Source organism: Gymnoscopelus braueri (assembly GCF_963280865.1).
Source record: "Gymnoscopelus braueri genome assembly, chromosome: 24".
NCBI classification, from domain to species: Eukaryota; Metazoa; Chordata; class Actinopteri; order Myctophiformes; family Myctophidae; genus Gymnoscopelus; species Gymnoscopelus braueri.
Genome location: NC_137626.1, coordinates 9,523,945 through 9,546,982, shown reverse-complemented (window position 1 = coordinate 9,546,982; position 23,038 = coordinate 9,523,945). Strand labels below are relative to the sequence as shown.

Here is a 23,038-nt window from a genome sequence, read left to right as displayed (position 1 = left end):
TTTTTCTAGTTCAATGAATCAATGGTCCAAACTTGTGAAACTTAACAAGTTGTCTTTGCATTCGACAGCTTGACAGATATTATACTATATACTATTGTCTGTGCCCCCCAACACACACACAGACCAAAAAAGAAAAGTAACTAGGATAAGCTCCATGTGTAATTACTCCAGAATTGTCATCTGTTGAACAGGTTCATGAATACTGACCTGAGGGTCTCCAGTGTACAGTGTGGACTCCCCAGTCCAACGCAGAGCTCCTTCACGCCTGAATCGCACAGATCACTACTAGTTAGATCAATTTCTTTCAAACCAGAGGAGCTGGAGCTGAGAACTGATGATAACTCCTCACAGCATCTCTGTGACAGGTTACAGCCACTCAGCCTGAAGAAAAAGTAGTTGTTACATCATTATTTGTATTTTATGTTTCTGTTAAAGAAACATCACATTATACATTAAACATCCAATCAATGAATCAACTTTATTGTCACAACACAGTTACAGGTAAAAGTGAGGTGAAACTCTTGTTTATGCAGGCTTTCACATTTGCAGTTCAAGGGGTAAAAGAGAGTAAAACATTGAAAATAAAAAGAGCACAAAAAGGCTGAAAATAGCAGCATGTTAAGATCAGTATTCTGTCAAATACAGAGGTCCTAAATCACATGTAGTGCATTCAATAAAGTGCATGTCAGTGTCATGTCAGCTTTGAAGTCGTAAAGGAAGTCCTAAAAGTCCAGTTATTAGTATTAGTGGAAAAAAAACCTTCATACATGTAACTTTATATGTAATTTTGAAAAAGTTTCAGTTAGTATTTGTATGATTTTTATCTTTACTTCTGAGGGTAATAATAAAATCAGTTGAATGGGGGTTATGGTTATCTCCCATTCTGTTCATGTGTTTGTATGTCTGTCTGTCTGTTAGTAAAATAAGTCATGAACAGAAGGGCAGGATTTCATGGAACTTAGTGGTAAAATTCAGCAGGCTTCAGACTGAGGAAAGGCGAAAGCCCCAAACGTCACAGCAGCACTCAGGTGCAATAAAGAATTCTATAACTAGAGCCCACAGTGTGTGAGCGTTCTCTTTTGGTTTTCATGTAATTTTTTCGTTCAGCACCTGCCTAACTTCAGGTGTGGATGTGCATGTCTTTCCTACTTTTTATTAAAAATTCAGTAGGCTGTCATGACAAGATGATTACAGTTGGGGTCAAAAAGCTCAAATGTCAATGTCAAAATAAAAGTCAGACTTACATAATCGATCAAATCATATCTAGATATTTGCATTGTGCTGGTGGAGGCAGGGTTACATTTTCTGTGGGGGAACCCATGCTTTTAATATCATCAAGTATATAGGGCTTAAGTAAAAATTATAGAAAATATCTGCCATTCTGATTCCTTTTAAACAAATCAAACCTTGGGTGGAGGTATGTGCTAGTGCAACGTTCTAGTTTAATAAAAGCTATAGTTGAAGAAGAGTTCTGGTGGTTTTAAGGGATTTCTGTTAACTCCTCAAACTCTCATGTTTACACTCCACAGGTTCAAGGTGATGTTTACACTCCACAGAGAAGCACAAATGACAGTAAATCTACAAAAAGGGACATTTTAATATGGAGTTATTGTATGACAATATTCAGTGAATCAATGGTCCAAACTTATGAATCTCAGCAAGTTGTCTTTGCATTTGACAGCTTCACAGACCAGCCGGAATATGCTTGATGCTCCCTCCCTTTTCACACAAGAATCACAGACCTTCATTATTTTATATTATATACTATAGCTATTGTCTTTGCACCCCCCCCCACACACACACACACACACACACACACACACACACACACACAGTTCATTGAAGTAATTAGGATAAGCTCCATGCGTAATTACTCCAGAATTGTCATCTGTTGAACACGTTCATACTGACCTGAGGGTCTCCAGTGTACAGTGTGGACTCCCCAGTCCAACACAAAGCTGCGTCACGCCTAAATCGTGCAAATAATTATTGCTTAGATCCATTTCTTTCAAACTAGAGGAGCTGGAGCTGAGAACTGATGATAACTTCTCACAGCATCTCTCTGACAGGTTACAGCCACTCAGCCTGAAGAAACAGTAGTGATTTCATCATTGTTTGTATTTCATGAAACATCACATTATACATGCATCATATCCAGTTATTAATATTAGCGGGAAAAAAAGAAAAAAGAAAACTTCACACAAGTGAACATTTCAGTTAATATTTGCATAATTGTATTTGTTTGTATGTCTATCTATCTGTTAGTATACTAAGTCATGAACAGATGGCCAAACCTTTATGGAACTTAGAGGGTAAATTCAGTAGACTGCCATGACAAGATGATTAAAGCCGGGGTCAAATAGCGTGGCTACTGCTGGCTATTGTGCACATTATAGATTATAGATATAGATATCTCTGGATTATAATCTGTCATTGTCGCTGCAGCTAGCCACCACAAGAATGTGTCAATACAGAACATGAGCACGTGGGGCTCGCCTTATCCGTGTGTCTGGTGTAGCTGGTATGATTGACATCAATTGGAGCTTTACAAACACATACGCGTACAATAAATTCCACGCACAGACGCGCATTTTCACTTCCGATGTAGCTCGGCCGTGACTTTCTTTCTACTAACAACAAACCACCTGCTATCTGTAAGCCTACAGAGAGGAGCTATGACCCGGGTGTGGGAGGTAACGCTAGCTGGGACCTGCGACCCACACTGACTTCATTTGGGACTTCCACACTGACTTCATCCTTAGATTGTATTACCTTTCCCTTGCACATTTTTTGTCTCAATTGCGTTTATTTTAATATTTTTTGTTATCTTACCTCAGAATTTTAATTGACTGTTTTTTTGTATCCTTACGGATTGTATATATCTTGGCATTGTAAAGGACTTTGAAACATTGTTTTTGAAAAGTGCTTTAGAAATAAAGTGTATTATTATTATTATTTGTATTGATTTTATTATTATAAATTGTACTATTTTTATGATTATTATTAATGTATTATGATTATTATTATTATTATTATTATTATAATAAAAGGAAAGCGGTCAGTCCTGAGTCAGTGCAGTGTTGTGTGTACCAGGTGTCCGTGGCCACCACGGTAAACACCACGGTGGTAAAGCACCATGTTTAAAGCAACAACACTGAACAGAACAGAGATTGATAGACAGACAGACAGACATAAAGAAAAAGAAAAACTTTAGCTGTTGTTCGTGGTTGTGAATAGAAACATTTCCATCCCCCATAGCAATCCACACAGACAGGCAGCAGAGTTTCCTACATGCATCCCCCAGCTAATAATCATTATGATTAATGGATGTGTTCACCCAGGTCAGACTCATCCGACGCCTATGCACACATACACTCAATTTATGTTAGTCGTTGTATGAGCAAGGTTCCTAATTTAAAACATTAGTGTTATAATCAATGAACCATTTAACCATTCCATTCCTATTTTGGTCATTTATCAAAACTTGCAATAAATAGCCAATCCCACTACAAATCATGAAGCAACAGGTTGTAGATCTTCTTTTTTGCTATTCATTATTTTGTATAGGAATGAAGTGGTTAAATGATTGTATTGTCTTTCCTATAACAGAAAATTACACATTAAATGTATCCAGTTATCAGTTCACCCACAGAGCTCTATTGGAGACTTTGATCACTGGCAGCAGCCCCAGAAGAGCAGCCTCTGAAGCACCGTATTTCTTCAGGTCAAACACATCCAGCTCCTTTCCTGATGACAGCAATATGAAGACCAGAGCTGACCACAGAACAGGAGAGAGTTTTCTTGTGGAGAGACTTCCTGGGTTCAGGTACAATTGGATCGCCTTCTCTAGAGAATGAATATTCATCTCATTCAGACAGTGGAACAGATTGATGCTTCTCTCTGGAGAGGGGTTCTCACTGATCTTCTTCTTGATGTACTGGACTGTTTCCCGATTGGTCTGTGATCTACTTCCTGTTTGTCCCAACAGTGTTTTTAGGAGAGTCTGATTGTTTTTCACTGAAAGGCCCAGCAGGAAACGGAGGAACAGGTCCCAGTGTCCATTAGAACTCTGTAAGGCCTTGTCTACAGCACTCTGGTAGAGGTGTTTTATGTCCGGTTTGGGCGGCATGGAGGTTGTTTGGGGTGTTGACAGAAGGTTGACACCAGTGTTGATGAATGTGACAAAGACATGAAGAGCAGCCAGAAACTCCTGAACGCTCAGATGGACAAAGCAGAACACCTCTTCCTTGAGCCACCCACCCTTTATCTCTATAAACATCTGTGTGAACACTCCTGAGTACACTGCTGCATCTTTGGTATTAATGCCACACTCTATCAGGTCTGCTTCATAGAAGATCAGGTTGCCTTTCTCCAGCTGTTGAAAAGCCAGTTTTCCCAGAGACAACATGGCCCCCGTTTCTTTCTTTTTTTTGTCATCATACTTGTCCTTGCTTTGTTTGGACTGAAACAACATGAAGTGAATGTACAGCTCGGTCAGGGTCTTTGGCAATGTTAGTATCTTCACTGTTGTCAACATGTCCTGGACAACTGCAGCAATGATCAAACAGAAGACTGGGATGTGACACATGATGTGGAGGCTTCTTGATGCCTGGATGTGTGAGTAGATTCTTCTGGCCTGGTTTTCATCACTGAATTTCTTCATGAAGTACTGCTCCTTCTGGGGGTCAGTGAACCCTCTCACCTCTGTCAGCTTGTCAACATACCGTTTAGGGATCAGAGTGGCTGCTGCAGGTCGTGTGGTTATCCAGATGCGAGCAGAGGGAAGCATGTTCCCACTAATTAGGTTTGTTAGCAACACGTCCACTGAGGTTTGCTTTGTGACATCAGTACAGATCTCACTGTTATCGAAGTCTAGAGAATGCCTCCACTCATCTAATCCATCAATGATGAACACAACTTGGGATCCGTGGAAACGGCAGATTTCTTCTTCGTTGGTGGTAACACCAAAAAAGTCATGAATAAGTTCAATCAAGCTGTAATTCTTTTTCTCCTTCAGCATCAAATTCAGCTCTCGGAAAGTGAATGGAAAGATGAAGTGGATATCCTTGTTGGCTTTGTCTTCTGCCCAGTCCAGGGTGTATTTCTGAGTTAAGACTGTTTTACCAATGCCAGCCACTCCCTTTGTCATCACTGTTCTGAATGTCTTTTCTTGTCCAGGTAAAGGTTCAAAGATGTCATTTAATTGGATAGGTTGTTCTTGTCTGGCTGTTTTCCTGGATGCTGTTTCAATCTGTCTGACCTCATGTTCCATATTGACCTCTCCCCCCTCTCCCTCTGTGATGTAGAGCTCTGTGTAGATCTCATTCAGAAGTTGTTTATGTCCTTCTTTTGTGATCCACTCGAACATACACTGAAACTTATCCCACAGAATAGACTTGAGTTGTCGTTGACACACAGGAGCGGGGGTTTCTAAATGATCAAAGAACAGAGGATAACAATAAGTGCATGTTATGGTAAATATATATATCTTTGTTTTAAAGTTAAGAGGATCGTGTGTCCTGCTGTAGCCGCTGAGCTACATACAAGTATTTTTTTACTGTCAGATTATCAATATTATTGACTATGTAGCTCTATATAATACATTATACGACAAATAGCTTGTAGATTGGCTATTTTCACAATGTTTTTAAATAAATGTAAAAATGTGACAAATTTAGAAAACTGGTTGAATACAGGTTGAAAGTGGTTAAACACATCAGTCACATCATTATTCTGTTCTGATGAAGACTGTTCACTACTATTAATTACTATTAGTTACTATTAGTTACTATTCATTACTATTAGTTCACTACTATTAAGGCCCTGCAGACAGGGTGAGATTAGTCAATCAGTTTTTACTGCATGCAAAAAGACACAAATCGAACTGGCTTTGATTGGAAAAAAACGCATCGCCGCAGCCACTTGCCACACGGCAAATTCGGAGCCGGTGTGCATGAGGTCATAGAGAACCATGTGTTCATTTAAAATATGATATTGTCCGTTTTTTTTCATGCGAAAAATCGCACCCTGTCTGCAAAGGCCTTTAGTGGTCTGAACACCAAAATGTTTGACTGTCAAGTGAAGTCATACTTGAAGTACTTCCATGATATTTTAATCAATTTTTACAAAGATAAACAGGATGTGATACATTTTTGTTAAAAAAATAAATGTTTTGTTAAATCATTAAAGGACAGGGAGAGAAGGAAAGAGAAGCGGGAGAAAGGGGAGAAGGGGAGAGGGAAACATATAGGGAAAGAGAAGAGGAAAGAGGGAAAGAGACTGAGAGGGAGAGAAAGGGGAAGGGGGAGGAAAAGGGGAAGAGGGAGAGAGAGGGATGGAGGAGGAAGTGAATGAAAGAGAGACAAAGAGAAAACACATTTGAAAATGGTAGAAAAAACAAATCAATATATCAGTTAAAATAATAACATCATAATAAACAATAGACAGGTAGTAATAAAGGAGAAACATACATACCAGGTGATGAATCACTGCTGTTCACATTTGATGTTGGATCACTTCTTGTTTTTAGTGGAATTCCTATGAGACACACACACACACACACACACACACACACACACACACACACACACACACACACACACACACACACACACACACACACACACACACACACACACACACACACACACACACACACACACACACACACACACACACACACACACACACACACACACACACACATCCATGAACAAAGAAGAACAAGGATGCAGTTCTCTGGGTTAGGGTCAATTTCCCTTCATGTTGTCACAGTCAAGTTAGGAAATCAACACCAGCTTCATTTTAGGGCTGTTACTATAGATTATCGCGTTTATTCTATTGATGACTTTTTTGATTAATCGAATAGTTGAAAAGTACGTTTATTTATTTTTTCACATTTTGTATATAAAGGAATCGATTAACCATTTATGTTCTTTGACATTTTCATCTATAATATGCCTGACATAGGAATTCATTATTAATCGATTATTTCATTAAATGATCAATTCTTTATAATCGATTGGATTGATTAGTTTGATTAACTGTTGCACCCCTCCATGATGTTTCTATGTGAGGAGACTACCCATGTTGACAGTGAACTGTCATCAGCCCTGAAAGTCATACCATATACTAGCCTATACGCAGGGATGACTTGGGTTTATGCGCAGTATACACAGTATCAGGGATCAAAATGTACTTTTTTACTTGGTAGCACTGGTGCCAACTTACTACTGCATTAAGTGATTTATTAGCGCTAATAAATCACTTGAGGCAGTAGTAAGGAGGGAGAGCGAGAGAACAAGAAAGCGAGAAAGCGAGAGAGCGCGAGAAAGCGAGAGCGCGAGAGAGCGATCGAGCGAGAGAGAGATGGCCCAGAGAGAGAGAGATGGCCCAGACGCATTATTTAAATACTCCCGGCCAACTGACCGTACTCCATACATTCCACTGCTAAGGCCACTTAAGCCAGTCTTTATCATGCCTCTCATGGTAGGAACATCAGTCCTACGTGCCCAACAATGTGATCCTACTTTTAGATACAGGCATAGGAGCATGTTGTCAATATTCATTTGTTAGGATGGAGCTGCTGTCTCCACCAGAATGTAGGAGAGCTCAAGAGCTGATCTAACATGTTAGGAGTAGTTCCTAGCAAGTGTGTGCACATTCTGATCAAGGACAGATGTTGGACAGTGTTAATTTAGTCGACTAAAACTAAGACAAAAAAATGTCCTCGACTACCTTTTTTCACTGTCGAAAACTAATTAAAAACTAAATAAAAACAATGTTATGGTGACTAAAACTATGACTAAAATACTGACAATTTAGTAAAAAAAAATAGACTAAAAGGTTAGAGGTTACAGGATAAGAGATCCAGGTCATTTTATGACTATGACAGTATGACACTCCAAAAATAGCTGATCTACAAGCTTACAACACGTTACAAGCGTTGTAAGCTTGTAGATTAGCTTTTTTCGGCATGCAGCTAAGTATAAATCAGGCGTTACGACGGCATCATGGCAACTAAATTCTTATGATATTTAGTCAACTAAAACTAGACTAAAACTCTTCAGATGACTAAAATATGAGTAAAACTAAATAGAATTTCTGTCAAAAGACTATGACAAAAACTAAAAAATAATTGCTGTCAAAATTGACACACTATATTCAATCAGACATTAATAATGTGCGTGTGCACGAGTGTGTGTGCGTGCATGTGTGTGTAAACATGTCTATGATCCTACATATCCTACATATCCTACATATAATTTAAGGAATGTCAGTCTGTCTGAAGTGCTTGGTTCTCCTCAGCAACCAGGTCTATGAAAACAAGCCCAAACGAAGAGAGCCCAAGTTGCTTATAATAAGGGGACATGGCAACATGATCATCTGCAACCCGCCCGCAAAACGAGAGAGAGAGAGAGAGAGAGAGAGAGAGAGAGAGCGCAGTTTAACCACTTTAACCCTATATAGCTTACATCAGCTATTTGAAAATATCCGATCTACAAGCTCACAATGCAAGGCGTAGTGAGCTTGTAGATCTGCTATTTTCAAAAACATTTGACAAAATGTGAGAAACTTGGAATATTTTTGCAAACATTTGGACATAGTCAGTGGAATAAGTATTCAATTTTTTTACTTAAGTAAAAGTATCAATAGGCCTACTGCAATGTAGAAATACTCTGTCACAAGTGAAAGTCCGGAATTAAAAATGTACTTTGTATCAAAATGTTCAAGTACCAAAACTAGAAAGTAGGCTACTCATTGTGAAGAATGTCCCATTTCACAAGTTTTCAAATGTATGACATGTATAAAAATCTTTTGAAAATAGCAGCTCTACAAGATCTGTGGGATTGTAGATCGGCTATTTTCGAATGGCCAAAATGTGTATTATAGGGGTGAAGTGGTTAATGTAAGTTTTGTAATAATAATCTAAATCTAGTAACTGAAGTTTTCAAATAATTGTAGTGGAGTAAAAGTACAATATTTGCCTCTGAGATGTACTGGAGTAGAAGTAAAAGTAGCCTATACTGAAAATTGGAAATACTCCTGTAAAGTAAAAAATACCTCAAAATTGTACAGTCCTTGAGTAAATGTACTTAGTTACTTTACACCACTGTGTGTTACTGTCTGTTACAGGCTGAAATGTATTCCTTGGCAGCGCAAAAATATGCATTAATTAGTTTGAACCTCATAAAATTGTGTTTGTTTATGTATTGTAGCGGCTGGAGGGTTTGTGTGATAATAGTAATTTACCTTCCCTGCGGTTAATGACGTGATACAGACTTGAGCTGGATAGACCAATCGACAGTGGTGTAAAGTAACTAAGTACATTTACTCAAGGACCGCCTGCCGCTCCAAGCCACTCCGGTCGGGGCCGCTTACCACATGTTGCACAGACTGACACAAAGAAATCCAGAAGTGCGTAGCTTATAAATACCTTGTGACAGTGAAGTTATATCACCAGTAGATCAAAGAATATGATTTGAAACGCAAGTGACGACTCGAGCCCCTCTCTCGCAGTGGTGTTAAGTAACTGTATTTACTCAAGTACTGTACTTACTAAGTAAAAAAACAAATTAGGCAATTTTACTATTTCCAATTTTCAATACTTTTACTTCTACTTCACCACATCTCAAAGGCAAATATTGTACCCTAGTTACTTTGTAGATTTTGATTACTATCACAAAACACACTTCAGCCCAATACATTTAGGCCATTTAAAAATAGCCGATCTACAAGCTCACAATGCATCGCCATGTGACGCATTGTGAGCTTATTTTCAAAATATTTGTATACACATTTGTACATTTGTATAACACATTCTGAGGAAGGACAGATGGGTTGCATGGGAACACTTGACAAGAATATTATTCCAATATATCGTTTGGGTAGAAATGGAATCATTACTGTAACTGATCTTGTATGACAGGTGTGATATTTCAGGTTTCCATTGTTCCCACAACAATCACCTTGCAAGTCCATGACAGCATAGACTGACCACTGTAACTGAAAGTTACAGACTAAGAGTGTATAAATGGAAGTAAATGAACCCTTACAGGTCTGTAACTCTGAGAGTGTACAAATATGGAACCAAATGTACCCATAAGGGTCCATTTGGTTCAATTTGTACACTCTCAGCATTGACTTAACTCATATAGTGCCAATGACGTCTTTTGACGGCCGTTTTCAGTGTGCCATTAGTGCCAATGACGTCTTTTGACGTCACCTAAAAAAAAAAATAATAATCAAAATAACATTTTAATTTTTCTTTTGGTTATTTTTTTTTCTTTTTTATCTCAAAGGAACTAGGAGAAAACGATTTTCAAAAAGTTAATTCTCCATCCACTTCAATGTTAAAATATAAACGGAGATTTTTTTTTCTCCGTTTGATCCATAATGCCTTTGGCATATGGATCAACAAGCTTGAAATAAGCCTGTCAGTGAATGTTAACACTGAGGATTACAGTGTAAATTGGGGTCCCAGAGATAAACGATTGAGTCAAAAACTAGAGGTCCTGGAAATTTTAAATGTTGAGAACCACTGGCCTAGACCCTGTCGAGTTTAGTCCAAGTCAAACTTTCAGTGTGATTCTTACAAGTGATTGTGAGATACTTGATGAAACAGACTCTGGAAGTGGTTAATTTTCGTGACCAACAGTAACGATGATCTAACAGTGATACATACATAAATACAATATACATTTGCAGGCCGCTTTAGATTAAAATTATAATTTCATGTGGAAGATGAACTCACAAACCTAAACAATCATTGTGGGTGTCCATTAAAGGTTCATTTAATTACAGCCTTAGAGGCATCGCTGCTTTGTTGCAATATGCTTTTGGGAGCACCCGGACAGTTTTTAAGTTGCTTGATTCAGTATTTAGATATTTGATATTTAAGTTATCAGACACGCCCCCTTCCTATAAAAACCCATTGTAACTTCAAACTCAATTTTAACCATGTTAGATTCATCGGAAACAACCCTAACACTAACCAGATTTTTTGGGGGGAAAAACAATCAAATAAAATATATTAAAAAAGTAATCGAAAAAACACGGCCCCTCACATATTAGGAGGGCAGGATGAGTCACCAGAACCAAGGACGGGTGTTTTTGATGAATCTAACATGTTAAAAATTGAGTTTGAAGTTATAATGGGTTTGTATAGGAAGGGGGCATGTCTAATAAAATGAATATCAAATGTCTAAATACTGAATCAAGCAACTTAAAAACTGTCTGGGGGGCTCACAAAAGCCTGAGTAGACGATAAAATTACCAATCTTTTTCTTTAAAGGTTGTGTCTTATAATGCATTATAATCACATTTATAATACATTATAATGCACTTATAATGCTTCATAACACTTGTTATAAATGTTTATAATTATGCATAACTTATAACAAAGACACTTTATAACTGACTAAGTTATGGTATGTAGTTATAATGTGTTGTTCCACTGAACTTATAATGCATTATGACCAGCACTTATAATACTTTATAAACCTTGTTGTAAGTTTGTATGCATAATTCTAAACATTACTAGTGTTATAAAGCCTTATAAGTGCATTATAAATGTGCTTATAATGTATTACAGACCCAACCTTAATATACAGTCTTACTGAAAAGGGTTCCATGAAAACAACTTAACCTGGTTACTATCTGCTGTGTTCTTTCTGTGCATGATCCATTTATTGTGCAATCCATGTATTTGTTACAGGGAATGTGTTTGGGGATTCATGTGTTATGATGTCTCATGTCATCATTTGTTTGTGTTTGTATGTTTTAATGGTTACGGAATTCATGGGTGTGGTTATGGAACACCATGGTCCTTAAAATGTGTTTTACCGTCTATCAGGCCCATGATTTGTGGGATAAAATGTGATGCATCAAATCCCATGCTGATTTCTGGCGCTTCCTCTTCATTTATCTGGATCAGATCTTTGATTGGCCCTTTAACATGCCCATACAAGACACTATGTGATTTTAATTTTTTGACTGTGCTTTTTTGGGCTGCAACTATTATAGAGATTATTCTATTGATGACTTTTTTGATTCATCGAATAGTCGAAAAGCATGTTTTTTGAATATATATCCTTTTTTACATTTTGTATATATATAAACAAATCGATTAACCATATGTACTTAGTCACATAACGGTGTTGTACAAAAATTGTGAAAAGGATGTTGACAGTGAACTGTCAGATATACAGCCACTGAAAGGTCACTTAACACTATTTTAGAACTTTATTTTATTGCAGTGATGCCATATATATATATATATATAGCTCAAGAGCTGATCTAAGCTGTTAGGAGTAGTTCCCAGCAGATGTGTGCACATTCTGAGGAAGTGTTGCATGTGAACGAATTCAAGTGTAGAAATTGAATACATTCTGTGACTGATCTTTTATGACAGAGTGATATTTTAAGTTTCCATACAGTCCCGATGACACAAAACCTGCCTTGTTCCCACAACAATCACCATGCATTACAATTTAGTAATTTAGTAATATTCATAGGAAGGACAGTTATGTCTGCTATGGTATGTCTGCTCCCCACATCTCTGCTATGAGTGCAGCAAATAGTCTTAATTTAGTAGACTAAACTACAAATGTTCCTCGACTACCTTTTTTCACTGACGAAAACTAATTAAAAACTATAAGAACAAAGTTATGGTAAAACTATGACTAAAAATACTGACAATTTAGTCAACAAATAATAACTAGACTAAAATGTTAGGGATGACTACAGGACAACAGATCCAGTATAACGAAGACAAGTCATGTTATTATTGGTCGCTTACAACTTGTTGTAAGCTTGTAGATCAGCTTTTTTCAGCAAGTATAAATCAGGCATTACAACGGCATCATGGTAACTAAAATCTTAGGATATTTAGTCAACTAAAACTAGACTAAAACTAAAACACTTCGGATGACTAAAATATGACTAAATCTAAATGGAATTTTAGTCAAAAGACTATAACTAAAACAAAAGAAAGATTTGCTGTCAAAATTAACACTGGCAACGTTAATAATGTGCGTGTGCACAGGTGTGTGTGTGTGTGTGTGTGCATGTGTTTATAAGCATGTCTATGATAGGTGTTGTGGGAACAGAATCAAATGTGAACAACATTGATCCGTACATATGGTTCTGTATGTCTGTTTCTCTTCTTTTAGAACCTGTCTATTGTTTATTAATATTTTATGATAGTTATAACAATGTTTTTTCTTAAAACATTGAAACTCTTTATTCTGACAGTAATCATTGCTATAGAGTGTTTGTTCAATATCAGGAATCTCCCCATCTATCCACCTCTTTAGTAAAAAGAAAATACATTTTGAATTTGGGATACCGATCTTATCCAATCAGGAGAGAGAACCCCATAAAGACCATTTATCAGCTTCATGTTATAGTGTTCCTGTTCCAACATTGTCTGTAAATTATTATTGTTTCATCACTTCCAGTCAGTGTTGCTAAGTCTGCTTCTTATAGGTGACTTTGAGCTTGTAAATATTGGTAGTTGCAGGTTGCAGGTTTTTGGGGCTTTTTTCCCAAAGTCTAGTTGCTTATTAAGGCTTGCAGTTGACTGAGCTCCATAGTCTGTCATGTTGCAGGTCCATCACAACCTAACCTTGTGTCACCAGGCTTTCCACAGCCAACAGTACCTAGATACAGCTTGTACCTCTTTTGTGTGAATTCCTCATCAATTTAGTGGTAGTTTGAATAAATATCTTTGATTTAAATGTTATTGAAAATAATGTCATTAATCACAGGAATTTGTGTGATTAAGTAGTACATTTTTGCAGCTGTTTGACAGCTCTAGTTTTGTGTTAGGTAGGCTAACATGGCTTCATTACAACATTAAGGTTACTTTAATTAAATTCACACCAGCAGCTCTAAAGCTGAACAAGCAGCGGAGGGAGAAGATTATTAGAAATGCTTTCAGGATGCTGAACACATTAACCCAGGGGTCTTCAACCTTTTCAGGCCAGGGACCCCCAAACTGATGGGTAGATGGAGCAGGGACCCCCTACCTTGTAGGGTAGGGGGGGCTACCACATATATTGTATATTTATGTATAAAATTGTGTTTTATATGGCCTGCTCCTACGCACCTGCCCCAGTAGGTGTGAAAAATAAAATTCTCTACAAAATATGTATAAACATACCGTGTTATTGTGCATTGTGCCTCCATTTATCTGTTTGCTATGGATTCATGTTATGTTTAAAGACAATCTGACATTTTGGGGGAAAAAAAGGAAAAAAACGTTTTGTTTTTTTTCAAACAAAAATATTGTTTAATCAAACAACAATTTCGCGGACCCCCTGCAGTACCTCCGCGGACCCCCTAGGGGTCACGGACCCCCTGTTGAAGACCTCTGCATTAACCCATTCAATCCGGGAACACATCTCTGTCATTTTAGATTTCTTTGGCTATTCAAAATAGCACATATACAAGTTCATAGCGCGGCACTCGGTGCTGCGCTATGAACTTGTAGATCTGCTATTTTCTTTTTTAATCAATCAATTAAATTGTGCAAATATTTGTATATATATTGTTTTTTCAAAGAAAACATTTGTAACTCAAATCTTTGCTTCTGGGGATTCTACAAATGTCTTCTAAATCCTACAGTTTAAAAAAAACATGTTTCATCAGTGGTTCTCAAACTCTTTCATGTCAAGGACCTGCCAAATTTATATGTATTTCTACAAGCTCATAGCGTGGCACTCTGTGCCGCACTATGAGCTTGTATATCTGCTACTTTTGAATAGCCAAAGACATCTTAAAATGACACCGATGTGTTCCCTTCCCGGTTTTAATGTGCTAAGACAGCAGGGGAGGTGTTGTTGACAGCTGAGCTGGTAGCAGGAAGGTGCAGCAACAGGTAGACAATATTCCTTTCTTAGGAAGGAGCTCCTCTATACCAGAATTTAGGGGAGCTCAAGACAAAATACAACACAACTAAATACAAACACAATTGTCAGAGAGAGGGCGGGGGAGAGAGACAGGGAGAGAGACAGGGGGAGAGACAGTGGGGAAAGAGAAGGGGAGACAGGGAGAGGGAGAGAGTGAAAGAGCGAGGAGGAGAGAGGGAGAGAGGGGGAGGGAGAGAGGAGCAAAGGGAGAGAGGGAGAGAGGGAGGGATGGACAAAACATTGTAACATGACTAGTCACTTCTGCATTTTATAGATTACTATTAGGACTTGCCTTCATTTTCTTCAACAGATGCATGTTCAGTTGGGGCTGATGAGTAGAGAGGAAAATATCAGTTTCACTTCACAATGTTACAGACTATTATGAAATAAACAACAACTTCTGGCTAATTTATGTTCTATTTTTCTGTTGGTTTTGCTATGTGAGGAGATTACCCTGATGTTTGCAGTGAACTGTCAGATATACCACTGAACAGAGGCGTGTCCATTTCTACCCGAATATATCAATTGGGTAGAAATGGAATCATTTCTGTGACTGATCTTGTATGACCGGTGTGATATTTCAGGTTTCCATTGTTCCCACAATGGTCCCCTTGCAAGTCCATGACATCATAGACTGACCACTGTAACTGGAAGTTACAGACTAAAAGTGTATAAATGTAAGTAAATGGACCCTTACAGGTCTTTAAATATGGACCCTTACAGGTCTGAGAACTACTGGTTCAATTTGTACACTCTCAGCATTGACTTAACACTGAGGATTAGAGTGTAAATTGGGGTCCCAGAGATAAACGATTGAGTCAAACTAGGGGTGCTTGAAATTTAGAATGTTGAGAACCACTGGCCTCGACCCTGTCGAGTTTAGTCCAAGTCAAACTTTGAGTGTGATTCTTACAAGTGATTGTGAGATGCTTGATGAAACAGACTCTGGAAGTGGTACATTTTCATAACCAACAGTAACAATGAGCTAACAGTGATACATAAATACATACAATATACATTTGCAGGCCGCTTTAAATTAGAATTTGATGTGGAAGATGAACTCATAAACCTAAACAATCACTGTGGGTGTCTATTAGAGGTCCATTAAATTACAGCCTGAGAGGCATCGCTGCTTTGTTTCAATATGCAACAATGCTGGCTTTTCATGGAGTGAGATGTGCTAATTCTAATCAGTTTAAAAGCCCAAACAGAATACAAATGCTCCATATAAACACCCCACTCAGAATAAACAGACCCAAACAGAGATTTGAATCTGTTGCAGAGTGGTGATTTAAAACTGTTCACAAACCGATCAAAAGGAAAATTGGGTAAGACTGTATGTTAAGGTCGGGTGTATAATGCATTTTAAGTGCATTTATAATGCAGTGCATTTATAATGCATCATTATGACTTCATAACAATCATTATAAATGTTTATAATTATGCAAGACAACTTATAACAAGGTTTATGAAGTACTATAAGTGCTGGTGCATTATAAGTTCGGCGGAACAGCACATTATACTGTAACTATCAGGTAACACTTTACTTAAAGGTTGTGTCTTATAATGCATTGTAATCACATTTATAATGCATTATGATGCACTTACAGTATAAGGCTTCATAACACTTGTTATAAATGTTTATGATTATGCATAATAACTTATAACAAAGAAACTTAACTGACTAAGTTATGATAGTTATAATGTGCTGTTCCGCTGAACTTATAATGCATTATGACCAGCACTTATAATACTTCATAAACCTTGTTGTAAGTTGTTATGCATAATTATAAACATGTATAACTAGTGTTATAATGCCTTATAAGTGCATTATAAATGTGCTTATAATGCATTACAGAGCCAACCTTAATATACATTCTTACTGAAAAGGGTTCCATGAAAACGACTTAGCCTGGTTACTATCTGCTGTGTTCTTTCTGTGCACGCTCCATTTATTGTGCAATCCATGTATTTGTTACTGGCAATGTGTTTGGGGCTTCATGTGTTATTATGTCTCATCATGTCATCATTTGTTTGTGTTTGTATGTTTTAATGGATACGTAATTCCTGGGTGTGGTTATGGAACACCATGGTCCTCCGTCTATCAGGCCCATGATTTGTGGGATGAAATGTGATGCCTCAAATCTCATGCTGATTTCTGGCGCTTCCTTTTCATTTATCTGGATCAGATCTTTGATTTGCCCTTTAACATGCCCATACAAAACACTATGTGATTTTATTTTTTTACTGTGCTTTTTTGAATGCTGAATTGATTGGAGACAAGGTGGTATTCTGCACAGCTACCAAGTCTGTACAAAACAATTGCGACACGCATAATAAGAGGTGGTAACTCTGATGGTGACTTCACCTGGAGCCATTAAATACCTCCACCAGTCTCCATAACTTTATCAATGATTGGCGTGTCATCCGAAGGTTTTGATTCCATTTAAAATTGGGAAAAAAGATAACTCTATCCCACCATTCTTTTCTGCAGGCCTTCATCCACTGATTTCTAGTGTGATGAGGAGGCAGGGCAGTACGTTATGCATCATTGTAACCTCAGTGCAATCATTACAAAGTCGTTCTTGTGCTCGCCTTCTCTTTTTCATTGATCTCAGTAGAATAAGGCATGTGTTGTTATCATGTTGCTGCTTGATTAGAGCAAAACAAACGGCAAATACTGCACTGAACAGACCATTGATATCCATCTTTAGGGGAGTTATTCAAACATGTGCAAAAAAAGCCAAAGAATGCAATGTACTCATCATTTGTGCATGTCACACACAACCTAGGCTGTGTGACATGTGTTACAGCTGTTCTGATTAAAAATGGTGTATCATATGTAAACAACATGATTAGTAACAACACCAAATAGCCTATTCTTACTTTATAGCAACTCATTCAGCAGGAAGAATTGAAGATTGGGGGTTTATTATGAACACACATATCATGTGTTATGGTTATTATGTTCATCCTATAGATACTTCGTTTGTTCATTATGACAATTACATTTTATAATTATTATTATAAATGGGTTGGAGGTTCAACTCCAGACCACAAACTGCTCAAATAAAGCTCTTAAACTCACCTTCAGGATCATCCACAGCCACAGGCTCAAACCAACGAGGCAGTATACGCCTCACAGACTCTGGCAACTTATTTTTTATACAATCTGATTCAAACACAGTGATAACAATTTACAAAACAGTGATATGAGGTTTCAGCTGTTGGCTTGTTTGGACACATGTGGATAACGATAAAAACAAAATTAACACTTATTGTAATATTTAATTTACAGTAGTAGGCCCCATACACACACACACACACACGCACACGCATACGCACACGCACACAGTGAGTTCTAAAGATTAAAATATTTGACATTGCGTGTAGCTGTTGAGCAGAAACTTTGTAAGCATGTTGCCCGTTATGTGTAACTTAATATCAGTAGAGAAACTTACCACGATATTTCACACCCAGCATCAAACCCACTGCAAGGATGAGAACAACAATAATGCCTCCAACCATCCCTCCCATAGATTCAGGTTCTTCGGAGAAAAAATAAACAATTACATTACCGAGTTTAATTTGCTTTCAATTCAAGAATAATAAATACTAATAATAATGTTCCGCATTTAGTTGACAATGTTATAATGGGTCGATTATTTTAAAAACTCAGGTACGTACAATAACTATTAGAGTACTTTCAGACTTGCAGCTGTAGTAAGTAGTACAGTAGTACATTTTTGCAACTGTCTGACAAATCTAGGGATGGGACGATATGAAAATTACATGTCACGATAATTGCGGCAAAAATAATTGCGGTTAACGATATTAATCGTGATAATCAAAATATGTGCCACTTTTGTTAACCACTTGAACCCCCAGCATCCCTATTCTGGGGGGAACGTTCGCCAAAAATAGCCGATCTACAAGCTCGTTGCAACGCGTTGTGAGCTTGTAGATCTGCTATTTTTGGAAGTTGTACTGAATTTGTAGCTCAACAAAAGCTAATTCATCCTAGTGTATGATGGAGGATAATTTCACGATAACTTAATATCTCCCCAATGCGATTATTGTGAGCGTTTTTTATCACAATAAACGATAAATACCGATTATCGTCCCATTGTGTTAGGTAGGCTAACATGGCTTCATTACAACATTATGGTTACTTTCATTAAATTCACACCAGCAGCTGTAAAACTGAACAAACAGAGGAGGGAGAAGATTATTAGAAGTGCTTTCAGGATGCTGAAACACTGAGACAGCAGGTGTTGTTGACAGCTGAGACAATTGAAGGTGATCGTAATATTAGGACTCAGAATTAATTAGAAATTAGCATGTTATTAAACTCATTAAACTTGACTCCGATGGTGAAGCCGTGAACAGACAAAAACATGAAATTATGAAATAATCAGCCCAGCCCATAGAAACATATATATATAGTCAATATTCCTTTCTTAGGACGGAGCTCCTGTCTCCATACCAGAATTTAGGGGAGCTCAAGACAAAACACAACAAAATACAAAACCAATTGTCAGAGAGAGAGGGGGGGAGAGAGACAGGGAGAGAGACAGGGTGAGAGACAGGGGGGAAAGAGAAGGGGAGACAGGGAGAAGGGGAGAGGGAAAAGGGAGAGAGGGAAAGAGCGAGAGTGAATGGGAGTGACAGAGAGGGAAAGAGAAAGGGGGAGAGGGAGAGAGGGAAAGAGAGGGAGAGAGGGAAAGAGAGGGAGAGAGAGAGTGAAAGAGCGAGGGGGAGAGGAACAAAGGGAGATAGGGAGAGAAAGAGGGAGAGATGGACAAAACATTGTAATATGACTAGTCACATCTGCATTTTATAGATTGAAACCATTAGGACTTACTTTCATTTTCTTCATCAGATGCATGTTCAGTTGGGGCTGATGAGTAGAGAGGAAAAGATCAGTTTCAGACAATTGTGAAATCAATACCAGCATCAGCAGGGCCGGATTTATAGGAGTAGAGGCCCATGGGCTAGAGTATTTTTTGAGGCCCCCCTGCGCACGATGGCTTTTTTCCTTTTATTTGGGTTTTTTGTTACTTTAATTCGGTTAATTCGGTAGGGTTACTTTACAATTTGATCATAAAAAATAAAAATACATCTTTTTTTTTAGGCCCCCCCCCAGTTGGGGGCCCCCGGGCTGCAGCCCACCCTAGCCCAACGGTAAGTCCGGCCCTGAGCATCAGGTTCATTTATGTTCCATTTTTCTGTTGGTTTTGCTATGTGAGAAGATTACCCAACAATTACATTACTGGGTTTAATTTGCTTTCAATTAAATAATAATAAATACATGTTCTGCATTTAGTTGACAATGTTATGTTATATTTTAAACACTCAGGTACGTGCAATAACTATCAGAGTACTTTCAGACTTGCTGTGATTGTATGACACCAGACGTATTAATGTTCCTCAACAACATGTAGACTACCATACAAGAAGCCATGTAGCCTGGGTCAGCTGGCTACTGTACACTGTACATTTGATTTAGTTTACTTCATGTCAATGTCATATTATATTCTCCCTGATATCCAGCTGTGTACTAGGCTACCATATTTTACACAGATTACAACACAATATAGGCTATGATAATAATAAATAATAATAATTATTATAATAATAATAATAATAATAATAATAATATCATCATCATTATTATTATTACTACTAGACACTAGAAATAATTAAAGAAGTTACTTTGTTGAGAGGTCACAGCATGTTTAATCTTCACTATGCTTCATACAGACACACATAACCAGTTGCCAACATAATAGTCAAAATAGCACTGTTGACCCTGTATCACAGTGGATCAATTTCTACATTGTGGAATAAACTACATACCTTTGTAAAACAGGTTGTCAATGGCATCACTCTGCTCCACACTGACTGGGTTCTTCATTTCACAAAGAAAATGCTTAACCTTCTTCCCTTCCTCATCGTTGGTGATATTAGAGTTTTGTCCGGAGTCAGACACCATCCATTCCCCTTCATCTTTCTTCCAGCGATAGGTGACCGGACCTGAATCTGTGATGTCTCCGTAACAGACCAGTGTGCAGCTGGTAGAGTTAGATGTACAAGGAGCCTTGATACCCACCACTGGCTTTGGGACTCTCTCTATAGGGAAAAAAATAGTGAACACAGCTCAGAAATACAGGTCAAGTTGTCTCCAGACTGCAGTTAGAACATTTTCAAAAGAAAACACCTGATCTTCCTCAGGTAATGATTATGGTGCAGATACACGTACTGTAGGTGTCATTTATTTGTATTATTATTATTGCGTTTAATTTTTATGCTTCACATGCATTTTCTGTGGAAGCAGTGTAAACGAAACAAAAATTGCGTCTGCAGAAAAAAAAAGAAAAAAGATAAGAAAGATTATATTAGACAAAAGGCAGCCATTTCTAAAGTAAAACGATTATGAGTCAACATTATGCAAATGAGAAGCAAATTTCACTGGGTGGCAGCCAATCAGATTGTTGAATGTGACAGGGTAGCAACCACGTAGCAACCGTTTCAACAGTCACACATGACACCACATGACACCACTTGAGATTGACAGAAAGGAGATAACTTATCATGGATATTACATACAGATGGATAAACGACAGCTGAAGGTAACATAATGTTGGTGTGTTTCATTGAGTTGTTTCTGTGTGCCAGCATTACGTTATGTGTACAAGAGTTGTCCATGCTGGTATGAAATAAATCCACTATTAATATTACCTGCAACCGGTAACCCATCTGTCACAAAGTTCCATTCTTATGTTTTGTACAACAGAAACTGATTGTTTCTAAACCCATCAGAGGAGCACTAACAGTTAGGAATATATCAGTTTGGCCGATTCATCTGCCATTATTTCACTTTTTTTACAACATCAGTATTAACAATGAGTGACACAGCCGATGTATTGTTATATCAAAAGGTTTGTGTTTATTTTTATTTATTTTTGTTGCTTAAAGTTAAATGTTTTTTAAAATTGATCAGATTTTTTTTTTTATTGTTTAAAACATCAATAATGTGTGGTCTAGACCTCTCCAAAATCTGAATCTGCATCAGACCCAAAACTCTGGCATCGGTTGGGCTCTACTAAAAATCTCTCTGGATTGGAACAGAGAAAAACTAAATCAATCATGGTGAAATGCGTTGGAGTTCAATTGGTGCTTCTAGGTGGATTAAACATTTAAACACATTTCAGCAACACGCCCACCAACAGAAAACATTTGGTGGTGAATGTGACTCACTCTGCTTACATGTATCTGTACCTAGTCAAACTATGAGCCAGGATACCCGTTCTTCTCATAGGCACCAAATGTTACCAACTTTTTTTTTAGTTTTAATAACTATTTACAGCTATGCAGAATAAAATTCAGATTTACACATAAAATTGGGAGAAAAAAGGTGTACTTTTAGGTAAAATAGTAATAATTTTTAGACTAAACATAATCAGTGTCACTTTCTGTTCTTTATTTTTCATTGTATTTTTTATGAAAATACATTTAAATTCACTAATCCTTAAATTGCATTATGAATAAAGAATGTTCTCTTCTGAGGACTGGACAGACATGTATTGAAAAAATGACCACAATCATAACATTTATCCTTCACAAACATTCATACTTACTGATCACTTTAACCTTGTAAGTCTTGTTCAGCAGTCGACCGTTTACCTCCATAGAATATACTCCACTGTCTTCTATGTTCATGTTGTTGATGATCAACCTTCGAGTTTCTTTATTCAAGTCAGTGCGGTCTCTATATGTCCCATAGTAATCCACATCAGGACCAAAGCCCTGATCCCATTCTGCTACCTTATTGGGGCCATGTTTCCACAGGATGCCAGTGATGGGTTCAGTAACAGAGTTGGTATCTGGAAGCAATTCAAGGACTCCTCCCAGTTGTATGTATTTCACATCTTGTAGGTCTGTGTGGAAAAGAATATTTCAGTCAAGATGAATTATAGTTAAAGCACATTTAGTAGAAAGAAGGGTTTTGCAACAAAAATAAGTGTCCAACTATGTACAAATGTTATATCATAATCCATACTCTTCACTAATACAAAGAAATATATATATCACAGAGAGAGAGAGAGAGAGAGACTGGGGATGGA

At 37.6% G+C, this 23,038-nt stretch overlaps 1 protein-coding gene across 2 annotated transcripts in view; it reads right to left on the bottom strand.

Annotated features, from left to right (window-relative positions):
• Window positions 1-22,849, bottom strand: part of LOC308080766 (NACHT, LRR and PYD domains-containing protein 3-like) — a 27,430-nt gene extending 4,581 nt beyond the window's left edge. Inside the window, exons 1-8 of one of the 2 annotated variants that reach the window (XM_080422737.1) lie at window positions 22,553-22,849; window positions 20,772-21,044; window positions 19,777-19,812; window positions 18,374-18,460; window positions 18,001-18,084; window positions 3,651-5,430; window positions 1,912-2,085; window positions 208-381 (exon numbers count right to left, since the gene is read on the bottom strand). In XM_080422737.1, the coding sequence (XP_080278863.1) occupies window positions 208-381; window positions 1,912-2,085; window positions 3,651-5,430; window positions 18,001-18,084; window positions 18,374-18,460; window positions 19,777-19,812; window positions 20,772-21,044; window positions 22,553-22,634 (2,690 nt within the window). In that variant the 5' untranslated portion in view covers window positions 22,635-22,849. Of the gene's footprint in view, window positions 1-207; window positions 382-1,911; window positions 2,086-3,650; window positions 5,431-6,474; window positions 6,533-18,000; window positions 18,085-18,373; window positions 18,461-19,776; window positions 19,813-20,771; window positions 21,045-22,552 lie in introns of those variants that run through there. The other variant, XM_080422738.1, reaches the window with a different exon arrangement.
• Between the last annotated feature and the right edge of the window lie 189 nt (window positions 22,850-23,038).